Source organism: Oncorhynchus nerka, linkage group LG9a, assembly GCF_034236695.1.
Source record: "Oncorhynchus nerka isolate Pitt River linkage group LG9a, Oner_Uvic_2.0, whole genome shotgun sequence".
Taxonomy (NCBI): domain Eukaryota; kingdom Metazoa; phylum Chordata; class Actinopteri; order Salmoniformes; family Salmonidae; genus Oncorhynchus; species Oncorhynchus nerka.
The window spans coordinates 38,526,552-38,541,036 of NC_088404.1; the positions used below are offsets into that span (position 1 = coordinate 38,526,552).

Sequence of the window (14,485 nt, forward strand, 5' to 3'; positions counted from 1 at the left end):
AAATGGCCGAGTGCATGTTCCGACGGGTGTTTTATCTGGATAGGATGACATCATTTCGGATCGGGGACCCCAGTTTGTTTCCAGGGTGTGGCGAGCCTTCTACGACCGACTGCGGGTCTCCATCAGCCTATCCTCCGGATACCATCCCCAAACCAACGGGCAGACGGAAATAGGGATGTACATTCGCCAACACTGCACCCACCGACCACACGGGTGGAGTCGTTATCTAGCCTGGGCCGAATACGCACATAACTCCCTGGTGCAAATCTCACTCCTTTTCAGTGTGTCTTCAGATACTAACTCCCCCCCCCCTGCTGTCGATGAGTGGTTTGACAGAGTGAGCAGGTTTGGGAGACCGCACATCGGAACCTACATCAAGCTTCCCACTCCCAGAAATTGTTCGCTGACCGGCGCCACCGACCTACTCCACTCTTACACCCTGGGCAACGTGTGTGGCTCTCTACCTGGGACATCTGGCTTCGTGACCCCTGCAAAAAGTTCAGTCCCCCGTTCATTGGTCCCTTCAAAATAACATACCGCATCAATCCTGTCACCTACAGTCTCCAGTTGCCCCACCATTTCCGGATCTCCTCATCCTTCCTTATGTCCCTTCTTAAGCCTGTGAGGTACAGCCCTCTCCATCCACCAGTGGCGCACCTCCGTTTGATGTTGGCGGAGCACCAGCTTATTCCGCCCAAGCCCTCCTTGACTCCAAGAACCTGGGTGGTCGCATCCACTACCTGGTGGATTGGAAGGGGTACGGAACTCCAACTCACACTCTCAAACACATAGATCCCCTGAACGCAGCTCACTCTCCAGATCCCAATGTGCTTGAAACCAGCTCTCTGTCTCCCTTCATGTTCATTACATTAATATTTAGCTTCTTTTAAATTCACAGCAGATCAAAATACAGTATATCAGCTCCAGATTGGGCTTCTTTATCACACTAGATTTTCCCACCATGACTTCACTTTGTAATTCTGCTGTGTCTCTTTCCTAAGGACTGCGTATACATATTCATTCTGATGCTATAGAATGTGTCAGAGGTGTCCTAACGGTGTCCTTAATGAAAGGCTATTCCTATTGAACACTTTTGCAGTCATCCATGTGCCAGCCACTGTGGAAATGTGTTTTTCCTCTCCCTCTTTCAATGAAACAAAAGTTGATCTGTACTTATCTCTATTGATACCTGATTTTATTTGTATTTTTTTCTTCCAGGGTTTGCAACGGCGAGACTATCAATGTCTTTAGCAGATTTAACAAACCAAATATTCTTCTCTTTCTTCAGGAGGCTCAGACTCACATTGCATTCAGTGTTAATTCAAATTAAATATGCAGTTAGATTATTCTGTGAATTGTTGCCTGACGCTCACACTAAGTACAGAGCATCGAGGTAACGCAAGAAGTTAAAGGCTTTACAGTTCTATTGCTTTTTTAAAATGTATTTTTAATTTTTAAAGTCAGACCTGAACTCTGTTTATCCTACAAATATGTTCAAGGTTCTTTGTCAAGGATGTAGAGCTTTAGTTCAATTTGATTTGTTTAACCAGGATAAACTCAGTAGCAATTGGCACTGTTTTTCAGGGAGTCTTGGGAATCTATCTTGAAGAATAAGAAAATAAAGTTGAAACCAGTGTAGAGGCATACAAATAACGTTTTGAATTACTGACCATTTGAAGGTTCTCTCAGCAACAGTAACAATTTGGTCTGACCTGATTGGCTGCAAGGCCCTGGTTTCTGTTCATGTGACATTGTTCCAAGGTAGGCAGTACAGTAGCTATCCTGAGGCCCATGTCAGGACCCCCTGATCCTAGAGCAGTGCCTGTCAGGCCTGCACCTGTAACAGAGACCTTGTGGCCCTGCATCCAGCATGTAGGGCCATGCTGGGCCACAGCACTGCCTCCGACATGCTTTGCATTCAACCACCACTCATGGCCCAGGCCATGCTCCAGAGACTGGCCGTGATCCCAGCTGTTCGCTTCATTTTAATGCACTCTGAATAATATTAAAGCAGAATCAGTTGAATTTATTAATGCAGGCTGCCCCTCGGAGAGATGCTTTTAAAGGCCAATGATTTAATTTAAGCTCTTAAACCCTCTATTTTTGATATGTTACAAAGAATTATGGCTTTTGCCATGTCTTTACACCACAGAGTACAGTGGGCCACTGTATAAATTATTACCAAACCATGACTTCTGGAAACAGCCACCATTAGCAGTCATATTTCCACCCCTTATCCTAGAGACCATATCAGTCCCTGTTCTTGCACTTTCTAGTATTCCTATCATTCGAGTTTGTTCTTGAATAACGTACGACACTGTCAGTATAAAATCTATTTGCATGGTTTTTTGTAGTTGACACGGAGGATAAACCGACTCCTACAAAGCAAAATGGCACCTGAATATAGGCTTGGATGTCTTTTCAAAAGCTCCACATGCTGTCTCCTCAGGTACATGCTTATGGAAGGAGACCAATCTGGGACTGTAGCACCACAATCTGGCCCGTCATTTGGATGTCGTTACTGAGTTGATTCCAGGTGAGTCTTCCACTTTACTGGTGTCAAGGTCCTCTTAGAGTCGGCCCTGACCTCTGGCATTTTAATTCAAGGCAGCCCAGACTCAGGGCACTAGTGCTAATCTCATTGGCCCGTTTTTCAATTGGTACCACTAGAACAAATAGCTATAACCAAAGAGATTTGACACCTGTAAGTATAACCAAGAGTAGTGCCTCTGTCACTATGCGGCACTGTGGTGAAATAGTGTCTCCATGATGGGAGGTCAGAGAACCATCATGAAATCACTCATGTAACAATTACTAAAAAGAGGTGCGGAGTGTAGTGGCATAATAAAATGAAGCCTTTGCTGGCATCATCTGAAAGGCAGGGCGGTACACCTGCGAAGGAGAGAAGCGATCACATCAGTGTTCTCTGTGTTTGCGCTTGCTAGTTTGACGCCCGCTTCAGGGCTGCACATCACAGGAGCGACTGCTGAAAAAACAGGTTGTAGGGGTCCTTGCGCACAGCCTGCCTGTGGTGCTGCCTGAAGGACTACCATGGAAACAAGGAGTGTGACAGGCTCTGGGGGGATCCACCACAGCTGCAGGCACTTCCATTTTGACAGACTGATGAAGACATCACTGCCACACAGCGCACAAAAACAACAACAACTAGTGAAAAAAAATATGATCCAGGCAATGTTAACTGCTATGTGGCTCAAATGTTTATTAGCAAGCTTGTAAAACATCCAGGGAGTTTCTAATGCATTCAGGGACCAGATTGCATGGTGACTTATCTGCTGAGATTTGGGCTTTTCCCTAGAGGGAATAGAGTTATAAATTATTTCTTAAATATGATTACCTCTCTATGAAGAGGAAAGAGACATTATGCTTGGTGAGAATTCTATGGCAGCCCTAACCCTGTCTATATCCTGTCTTTAACTCATTGAATGAATGACTCAACATTAACAGAGGGCGTCCAAGTCCAAAAGCTCAGTGCCAGTGACATGACAGCTGGGAAGCAGACAGCCTATTCACCATGACCTCTCTTAATACCAATGACCTCATTTGCCTTGATAATATCTCCACTGATGACAGCTCCAACCTCTTAGTTCCCAGAAGTCCCCAGAGCCAGGCTCAATTCATCAATATTAGCCAACGATACTCATGTCAAACATTATGGAACAGGTAGTGGTTGTAACTTCAAGACAAAATGTCACTTAATAGTTATTTGGTCATCTCTTTCAGAAACAATGCATCAGTAACAAGCTGCAGTTATATTTCTGTTTGGAAAGTTCTGTTTTGTATTTTTAGAAGTTTTGAATCCTAATGAGTTTCTAGGATCAAACATATTGTAGTGCACATCACTGTATGTGTGAGATACAGCTGTGATGCTTAATTGGTTTCACCTGTCGGGACACCTCATTGGTTCTTCTCTGTGGGCACCCCACCTCCTCCTCCATGCCACCCCCACCCCACCCCCAGTGGAGCCCAGAATGCAGCAGGGTTTCAGCTTGTATGTGGGATTTAGCTCGTCAGAAGCTCAGGGTCACCTCCACTCCCCCTCACTTTGAAATGGACCCCTGGTGGCAGCTCCTGGGAGAGCCCAGTGATGTCTCTATCAGCCTGTCAAAAGAGATAGCCTGGGGCTCCACCAGGTCCCCCTGAGCCAATCAAACTCTTCACAAAGCACAGATAGATGCTCTTTCACCAGCGTGCTACTGCAGAGGAAGGAGATCACCCACCCTCCCGCCCGACTGGGATGCTCAGCACACCAATCAGCTAGAACAAACTTCCAGTGCTGGGGTCCAGGGCTCGCCTCAGCCAAAACTCTGCTCAAACTAGGGCTATTTTTAAGTGTTCCTTGTTTATTTATGTACTCTTTCTTTGAATGAGCAGATCTGAGAACACACCAACTAAACAATAAGTTATTTCAAAGGCCTACTGTGTGGAGATCCAACGACAAAAATAACTCTGATAACATGTTATATGATTAAAGTTCCACTGGTACATGAGCAAGAAATACTCCATAAGGATTTTATCCAATATGTGCATAGTCTGGAAATGTCATGAGGAATCGATTTCCCATTAAAAAGATATTGTAATTTGTCAAAGGCAATGAAAGAGACAGTTAATGTAGGCCCATCAAGGATAAAACTGTTTGAAAATCATCACATTCAAATCTAATACATATAAGATCTAAAACAATCTTCTAAACACACCAATAATCATCTCTAAGTAACATCACATCAATGTTTGAGGCTAATCGTTGTGAATAATTTGAAGATGCCTCAAAGCAAACCGTGAAAGACCCTCTGAGGATTATGTCTGATGGAGTAGGGAGCATATGTTACTCTTCCAGGAACTCCATCATGGAGAGAAAGACTATCCCCTGTGTGTAGCCAACATTTGGTAGTTGAGGTGATTTTAGTGGAAACGTGAAGCATTAAGTGCTGAAGATGAAAAGTACTCTCTGTGAGATGAGCGCTCATTTGGACCCTGTTATTGTGAGAAGGCAACAAAAGCACTGCATTAGCCACTGCGCCGGACCGACATACAGGGCTTTGATGTGAGCTCGGTAACCAAGGCACAGCGGTGGCCGATGCATGAGCTCTGTTCCAATGGGTGTGTTGTGTAATCAGATGTATTTACTGTGTATTCAGGGAGAGAAGTGGTGTAATACATTCCCAGTGCAGTTAGAAAGAAAATCATTGTGGAGCAACTACAGTTTGAGATTGGATTTTTCGAGGTTTTACAATTCATCACATTTTCATTTGAGAATTGACAAATAAGAAAGACATCAACACAGGAAACATGAGAAGTTGCACTAGTGTCTAACTTTCCTTTGAATCTGTTCAGAAAATCACTTCTTCATAATACAAAATATTTGATCAAAGGGATTGTACAGAGTTGATTTGACTAATTAAAATAATGATATGCACCTTGAATATAAAAAGGCTTTGTAGTAAACAGTTATCGGCCTACATAAAAAGAGAAGCATAAAAAGACAAAATTAATGCCTGTAATACTTTACCTAAAGTCTATATTTGAGAGATCAATTTAAATTGGTAGGAATGTACAAAGTACAAAGTATTAAATGGATTTAGCACACCTACAGTATTACATATACCAATTTGCCCTTATATGAAAATAAAATGTAAATGATTCAAAGCATTGCAGCGGTTCAGTTATACTACTCAAACCAATAAAAGCCAAACAGCAGAGGTCTGAGTTAAACCAAACTTTCTAGCTCTCATTCTTTTTCTAAAATGCATGAATGGATGCGGGCAGACGGCGTCTCTGGCTCTGTGATTGACAGCTCCATGTGCTGCCTCCCTAGCCGGTGCAGTGCACAGCCCCTGTCAGGGGGGTGGCAGACACACAAACGGGAGAGCGGCTGACTGCAACCCCACAGCAGGGGGCACGGGAGAGGGGGGAGCAGGCGGTGAGGGGTCGCAGGTTCTGCTGGCACTGGAGCGTTGCCATCGTAGCGGACTGGGCCGTGCCATTTTCAAAAGGAGCCCGGGCCTTTCATCCAGCATGTCCGAGGGGCTTACCTTCTCCTCCGTGGCGGGCTCTGGACGCTGGGCGCTCTCAGCTCGCTGTACTGCACCTGTAAAAACAAACAGGAGTTTGGTCGGAGGCAGGTAATCTGAGCTCAGTGGAGCGCACGGTAATGGCTCCCCCGAGGAGAGCTGGTGCAGGGGAAAGCGAGGCGGGCTTGCCTGTAATGAATCATTTTTTAAACACAGGAGCAGAGGGGATTAATCACAGGGAGGAAGGATTTGAGAAGTCAAGGGTTCCGTACCAGCGCACTCCCCCCTCCTCTGCCACAATCGCAATATTAGAAGCAGACATCAACTGTTGAGAAGACCTGCCAGTGAGGGAGTTGTAAAACTGCATAATCACTCATTGCAAGTTGTGTCCTTTCGGAGAAAACTTTGTATGAAGCCAAGAATGGCCTCAGCCAGGGGTTTCTTAACTAGAGTAGCAACTGGCATCAATGGGATGTCGAATTTTACATGCTTCAATGGGAACTAAAAGTTGACTTTGATTTCATCCGAGAAAAGAGACCTGCCACTTTGACATTTTAACTTTAAACCCCAGTTTCCTTTCAGTTATGTTTGCAGAATTATGCTCAACATCAAAGATTTCAGGTTTACACAGATTCCTACACGTCCACACATATTTGTAAGAGAAATCAAGGCTGAAAGTCTAGAATTAAACTTCCAAATTGGAACTTACTATGGCAAATGGTTGAAAAACTAAGTATCTAAAATATCTTTGTCCAATTTTGTAGTCTCTACTGAAAGTAACAGGCCCCAAAAATGAATCAAAACAACCATAATGCGAAACCAATTGATAGTTGGAAAAATATTTAGAAACTTGACAAAATGAAGTTTGAAGAAAAATTGCTTTCAAAAGCATTTTTGTTGTTGCTACAACAATAACATGGTTCTGTTGAATCAAGGTAGAGAATCCATACTAATTACCAAACCCTGATTATTAGAATGGGAGATGGAATGAATTAGGGAACAAAGTGACTGCCGTCTGCATCAGAACATGAAACTGTTAGAACTAACAGATGCTTCTTATTTCAGGACAGACAAGCTCCTGTCAGAAGTCCCGGTTTGGGGGGGCTTTGTAGATTTGCACAGGCACTAATTGCCAAGTAATTTTGCTGTGAGACAGGAGCCTGTTTCCAGCCTTTGTAATATGGCTAGACTGTGTCCATCCCTCGGCCTATCTAAGGGTTGGAGTTCTAAGGTAATAACTATTGTTATGGTTCTTGTCTTTGTCTTGTTCGGCAGATTATTATTCACAAAACTTTATCTACTGATGAGTCATTATGAATGTTTTGTTTTGTTATGTACCCACCATCCATGACATAGTTCATCTGTAAACTAGACTAAAAAGTATTGTCCCAATGGAGTCATTTTTAAAACTTTAACAATGTGTCACATAAAAGATGTGAGACATAAAATATGGCAAAACTAAATGTATTCATCTTGTTGTTTTGCCAACTTTACTCAGCCAAAAAAATCACATAGGCTTCTCTCCAACATCACTGAACATTTGGCAATAACTCTCAGAGTGACAACATCAAGGGGACAGTGGAGAAAGAGACCGGGGTTCATTGTCTTTCTAGATCCAGACAGTCACGTATCCTAGCTGAATACTGTTTGTGGAGTACTCTACCTGGGAGAGGAAGGCACTGTTTGCTGCTCCGTTTCCTGCCCACACTCAGCCTCTCTCAGTCAGAGAACAGAACAGAGAGAGAACAGGATGAACACCCAGTACCACGTACCCCGACAGCACCCTGCCCTGGCAGCTATCTGCTACCAGCCCTGTGATGTAACGGCAAATGACATATCAGCCATGGCTAATATATGATCACATATGGCAGCCAGCAGGATGGCCGGGTCTCACGACTACATTAATTGACTCCCCCACCCTGATGTGGCGGGGGCAACGTCAGAGTGTCTAAGCTGACACAGAGCTGGTCACACTAGCCACAGACAACCACAGACGTCAGGGGCCCTCCGCCGGCCCCTGGCCAATCACAGGCCCCGACACCACAGCGCTTTTATCACAGAGACAAAACTGCTAATCAGGGACGAGGCTGGAGCGATATGGCGGAGGACAGATCAGAGCAGACCCCATCCAGGCAACGGGGCAACTGAATCAAACCACCGCCAGAAATAATTGGGCCAGGGGTGCTTTAAACGCGTGAGTTCATTAATAATCAAACAAAGCCAGAGGATATATTTCCCCAACACTTGAGAATTCTGTTAGAGCAAATAATGCAGATATCTTCAGGGAATTCCCTACCTCTATGTGTATGTGAAATTGAACCCTTACCTTTTGAACATCAGAAGGCACCCTCTTGAGGAAATCCAGTATTTCATTATTGTCAATGGCATACGGGTTGCGTAGCTTCTTGGTAAATTTGTTAACGCCTGTGAAAACAAGGACACATTAATAAATAAAGGTGTCATCCAGACCTGCATATTTTTACAAGGAGAAAACAATCTTGCGACCCCATCCCTAGCTCTTTCACTGCTGTATGAGAAATTGCACCTTGTGATGGTATTAAATTGATCCCCTGGAACTAAATTGAATCTGTATATCAGTAAGATGGTGGGGTTGTATGGACAGGGCATTGATATGTATCATCATAATAATACACTACATGATCAAAAGTCTGCTCATCGAACATCTCATTCCAAAATCATGGGCATTAATATGGAGTTGGTTTCCCCTTTGCTGCTATAACAGCCTCCACTCTTCTTAGGAAGGCTATCCACTATATGTTGGAACATTGCTGCTGGGACTTGCTTCCATGCAGCCACAACAAGCACTGATGTTGGGCGATTAGGCTTGGCTCGCAGTCGGCGTTCCAGTTCATTCCAAAGGTTGTTTGATGGGGTTGAGGTCCAGGCTCTGTGCAGGCCACACCGATCTGGACAAACCATTTCTGTATGGATCTTGCTTTGTGCACAGGGGCATTGTCATGCTGAAACAGGAAACGGCCTTCCTCAAACTGTTGCGACGAAGTTGGAATCACATAATCGTCTAGAATGTAATTGTATGCTGTAGTGTTAAGATCTCTGTTCACTTGAATTAAGGGGCTTGACCGAACCATGAAAAGCAGCCCCAGACCATTGTTCCTCCTCCACCAAACTTTACAGTTGGCACTATGCATTCGGGCAGGTAGCGTTCTCCTAGTATCCACCAAACCCAGATTCGTCCGTCGGACTGCCAGATGGTGAAGCGTGATACTCACTCCAGAGAACACGTTTCCACTGCTCCAGAGTCCATTGGTGGCAAGCTTTACACCAACTCCAGCCGACGCTTGGCATTGCGCATGGTGATCTTAGGCTTGTGGGCGGCTGCTCGGCCATGGAAAACAATTTCATGAAGCTCCCGACGAACAGTTCTTGTGCTGATGTTGCTTCCAGAGGCAGTTTGGAACGTGGTAGTGAGTGTTGGAACCGAGGACAGATGATTTTTACATGCTATGCGCTGTTCTGTGAGCTTGTGTGGCCTACAACTTCGTGGCTAAGCCGTTGTTGCTACTAGACGTTTCCACTTCACAATAACAGCACTTACAGTTGACCTGGGCAGCTCTAACAGGACAGCAATTTAACGAACTGACTTGTTGGAAAGGTGGCATCCTATGACGGTGCCACGTTGAAAGTCACTGAGCTCTTCAGTAAGGCCATTCTACTGCCAATGTTTGTCTATGGAGATTGCATGGCGGTGTGCTTGATATTATTCAGCTGTCCGCAACAGGTGTGGCTGAAATTGACTAATTCAAAAGGGTGTCCACATACTTTTGTATATGTCGTGTATACAGTACCAGTCAAAAGTTTGAACACACCTACTCATTCAAGGGTTTTTCTTTATTTTACTATTTTCTACATTGCAGAATAATAGTGAAAACATCAAAACAATGAAATAGCACATATGGAATCATAAAGTAACTAAAAAAAGTGTATTCTCTATTTGAGATACTTCAAAGTAGCCACCCTTTGCCTTGATGACAGGTTTGAACACTCTTGGCATTCTCTCAACCAGATTCATGAGGTAGTCAGTGGAAATGCATTTCAATTAACAGGTGTGCCTTGTAAAAAAAGTTAATTTGTGTAATTTATTTCCTTCTTAATGCGTTTGAGCCAATCAGTTGTGTTGTGACAAGGTAGGGGTGGTATACAGACAATAGCCCTACTTGGTAAAAGACCAACTCCATATTATTTCAAGAACAGCTCAAATAAGCAAAGGGAATCACAGTCCATCATTACTTTAAGACATGAATGTCAGTCAATGCAGAAAACAACTTTGAAAGTTTCTGCAGTCGCAAAAACCATCAAGCGATATGATGAAACTGGCCCTCATGAGGACAACCACGGGAAAGGAAGACCCCGAGTTACCTCTGCTGCAGAGGATAAGTTCATTAGAGTTAACTGCACCTCAGAAATTGCAGCCCAAATGCGTCAGAGTTCCAGTAACAGACACATCTCAACATCAACTGTTCAGAGGAGACTGTGTGAATCAGACCTTCATGGTCGAACTGCTGCAAAGAAACCACTACTAAAGGACACCAATAAGAAGAGAGACTTGTTTGGGCCAAGAAACACAAGCAGTGGACATTAGACCGGTTGAAATCTGTCCTTTGGTCTGAGTCCAAAATTGAGATTTTAGGTTCCAACCCCTGTCTTTGTGAGACGCAGAGTAGGTGAATGGATGATCTCTGCGTGTGTGGTTCTTACCGTGAAGTATGGAGGAAGAGGTGTGATGGTATGGAGGTTCTTTGCTGGTGACACTGTCTGTGATTTATTTAGAATTTAAGGCACACTTAACCAGCATGGCTACCACAGCATTCTGCAGCGATATGCCATCCCATCTGGTTTGCGCTTAGTGGGACTATCATTTATTATTCAACAGGACAATGACCCAACACAACTCCAGGCTGTGTAAGGGCTATTTGACCAAGAAGGTGAGTGATGGAATGCTGCATCACAAGACCTGCCTCCACAATCACCCGACCTCAACCCAATTGATATGGTATGTGATGTGTTGGACCGCAGAGTGAAGGACAAGCAGCCAACAAGTGCTCTGCATATGTGGGAACTCCTTCAAGAATTTTGGAAAAGCATTCCAGGTGAAGCTGTTTGAGAGAAAACCAAGAGTGTGCAAAGCTGTCATCAAGGCAAAGGGTGGCTACATTGAAGAATCTAAAATATATTTAGATTTGTTTAACAATTATTTGGTTACAACATTATTCCATGTGTTATTTCATGGTTTTGATGTCTTCACTATTATTCTACAATGTAGAAAATAGTAAAAATAAAGAAAAACCCTTGAATGAGTACTGTAGGCATGTCCATACTTTTGACTGGTACTGTATGTTGGCAGCTTAACAGTACAGAGAATGCTGTAATGCAGGCAGCAGGTGCACAGTAACACAAACATCCATAAGAGCTTTTGAACAGAGCCTGGTGGCTGACTGCAGAACATACATTTCAGTCCGTGTCCAAGGGCGACTCAGGTCCTCTGAGTACACGTACAGTACTAAAGCCCGGAGCAGAGATTACCAATCTCCCTTCCCCCTATCACCACTCCACCCCCAACCACCTTTTCATATTAGTCAAACAACCAAAACATTTATTCTGTTTTCATTCAAATAAAGTTTATTCTTTATCTAATTTTCAATACTTTTATTTCCACCCATTTGGTTGCAGTCCACACTCTTTCTAGAAAGCAAACAAATACCTCTAGGTTCTAATGAGACCATATATTCACTGCTAGCTACATCGCTTACCTCGACGTGTACACAAAGAACCTAAGGACCTAAATGTGTGCAGACGACATGAAAGGCTTGTGTTACAACCAGAGATGGGGGTTAACTGGGGAGTCAGGAGAGTGTATCAGTGCTGTTGTTTGATATGATTTTGGTATTGATTGTGTTGGAGGCAGTGTGGAAGTACAGTTAGTTGTGGGCTAACAGCTGGAGGAGGAGTGTCTGTTTCCCTCTGACCGCTGAGGCAACTGTCTTCCTCTGTAGGACTGGAGCAGATAATGAGGGTTTACACCAGTAGCCTACACTGCCCAAGGACATCCTGTTTTATATACAGCATGATACTCTCTGCCTTGCCACTCGGCTTTGTTTTCTCACAGACCCTGAGCCTAGCCTCAGACTGGTCTGCTTACATCCCCCACTGAGTGAGCTCTGAGCACAATGGGCCTCTGGAGCTAGCAGTCTGAGCTCTGGGCATTACAGAGATGTGAGGATGGCTGTATGTTCAAATGACTTCAATGAAGAACACGTTATAATGATAATGGATATAAGTGCTATTCCCTGTAATTGTCTTCTTACAACAATGTTTGGCAGAAGGGGAAGCTATCCATTCCAAAATACAGTATGTATTATTCAAATAATGGTGTATATTTGACTTACCCCATATCAAGATAACGTAGCGCAGTGGGATGTAGTATAATGTTGCTGTTGCCACAAAGAGAACCAAGCAGGCCAGGCAGGACAGGAAGGGCACAGACCAGTTGAATGTGCTGTGGATGAAATTTTACATCAAATAAAGTCAGAATATCATTATGACTAAGAGGATACAAGATACTGCACAATCAATAATGTAGTTGCTAGCCAAAGCCGTATACACCCACATTTACAGAGAATATTGAACTCCAGTATACTGTAATGTGTTATGAAACATTTCCAAAACTTTAAATGTAAAACCTACTTCTTGACTCTTTCCCCGATGCATGCGATTTCATCCAAAATGTTTTGGACAGTGATGACAATCTCCTGGACCATATGGATTTTGTCCATCAGTCCCTTTTTCCCTGATTCCTAAAAACACAAAGGCACTGATGAGGTCTACTGTGCTGCATGTCAATTGTTTGAGGAAGCAGACAAAGCCCAGTTTATCTCTGCTGTGCTATCATGAGTAATTGATCTATTGAATAGCCTATAATGAGCAAACGATGTCTCTTCAGACTATGCTTTTGAAAATGAGGCAGATTCAATGTTGAAAAGCTGTCATGAGGATGACTGAGATTTCCACTTTTGTCTGCCACAAACAATGGAAGTACTCTACATCTAAAACACAGATTAACTGTAGGATGAGAAAGACATAAAATGGCCATCAGTAATCAGGCAGCAGGCCAGATGACCCAGACAAGAAGAGCAGACAGAGGATGTATGGTGCAACTTGTAAGGGAGTCCAATCCCACAAGTCTCCATACAGCGGGTTTGGACTTGTTCTGCCCCTCTATACTCTGTCTCTTTGTCGGTCTGTCCTCACACCTCTCTGTGTGTGTGAGGGAGAAGTGGTTCAGCCACCCCAGAGCGCAGAGTTGTAATCATTGGATGTATTCTCACTCATATACAACTCTCATATCATGTGAATGGACTACGGCAATGTCCACCTTCATCACCAACAAAGTGTATATATAGTGTTATAGTGTTCATTTTGTATTGATATATAAATATCATAGTGCAAAAGTTGTGATATGATACAGACATCTTATATAGACCAGATGGCCATGGTATGGGAAGGTGTCAGTCAATTTCAGTGTGTGTGGGGGGGGGAGAGATATTCTCAGGCTTGTCTTGAGTTGAATTAGACATGATCAGATGAGTGCTGCTAACAGCAGAGGAGAAGCAGCGCTGGGAAGCTTTCCAGAAGGAGAGGCTGGAGATGATAACACCAGTAATGCAAGCTAAAGAGGGCTGAGAAAACTCACATCAAAAGGAGGACATAATGACAGGAATGATGACAGAGAAGAGCGAGGGAGAGAGAGGGGAGGTATCTGATGGAGTCTAACAGGAGGCTTGAGGATGTCTATATGTTTGTCTTAGAAGGCAGTTCCAGCCCCAGCCTGGGCTCAGTGACAGTGTCCAGACAGAATGCTTTTATCAGAGTCTCATGAGGCAGCCCCTGGGAAAACACGCTGTCCGCCAGGCAGCACAGAGCAGCGAGACTCCCCACTGTCAGTCCCCAGTCTCCTCCACAACAACCACAGGAAGAGAGCAATTCCCACGAGGCCGCTGGAAATATCTCAAATATGCTCTCTCAGAGATCCTTGAAGAGATTATTATCCCATAGTATGATACAATAGAGAGAGGGGGATAGTACTGTAGCCTATCATCCTATAGAATAGATTACTATCCCATAGTGTCATACAATAGAGAGAGAGGGATAGTACTGTAGCCTATCATCCTATAGAATAGATTACTATCCCATAGTGTCATACAATAGAGAGAGAGGGATAGTACTGTAGCCTATCATCCTATAGAATAGATTACTATCCCATAGTGTCATACAATAGAGAGAGAGGGATAGTACTGTAGCCTATCATCCTATAGAATAGATTATTATCCCATAGTGTCATACAATAGAGAGAGAGGGATAGTACTGTAGCCTATCATCCTATAGAATAGATTACTATCCCATAGTGTCATACAATAGAG

The 14,485-nt window shown here is 43.7% G+C and overlaps 1 protein-coding gene and 1 long non-coding RNA gene across 2 annotated transcripts in view; one reads left to right on the top strand and one right to left on the bottom strand.

Moving 5' to 3' along the window:
• The window catches only part of LOC135573389 (uncharacterized), a 42,137-nt gene that overhangs the window by 22,724 nt on the left and 4,928 nt on the right, over nt 1-14,485 (top strand). Inside the window, exon 2 of the long non-coding RNA XR_010464712.1 lies at nt 2,450-2,536. This is a non-coding gene — a long non-coding RNA (uncharacterized LOC135573389). The remainder of the gene's footprint in view (nt 1-2,449; nt 2,537-14,485) is intronic.
• LOC115134262 (multiple C2 and transmembrane domain-containing protein 2-like) overlaps nt 5,229-14,485 on the bottom strand; it is a 40,444-nt gene continuing 31,187 nt past the window's right edge. Inside the window, exons 20-23 of the mRNA XM_029668051.2 lie at nt 12,753-12,862; nt 12,455-12,564; nt 8,356-8,453; nt 5,229-6,106 (exon numbers count right to left, since the gene is read on the bottom strand). Of these exons, the coding sequence (XP_029523911.2) occupies nt 6,047-6,106; nt 8,356-8,453; nt 12,455-12,564; nt 12,753-12,862 (378 nt within the window). The 3' untranslated portion in view covers nt 5,229-6,046. The remainder of the gene's footprint in view (nt 6,107-8,355; nt 8,454-12,454; nt 12,565-12,752; nt 12,863-14,485) is intronic.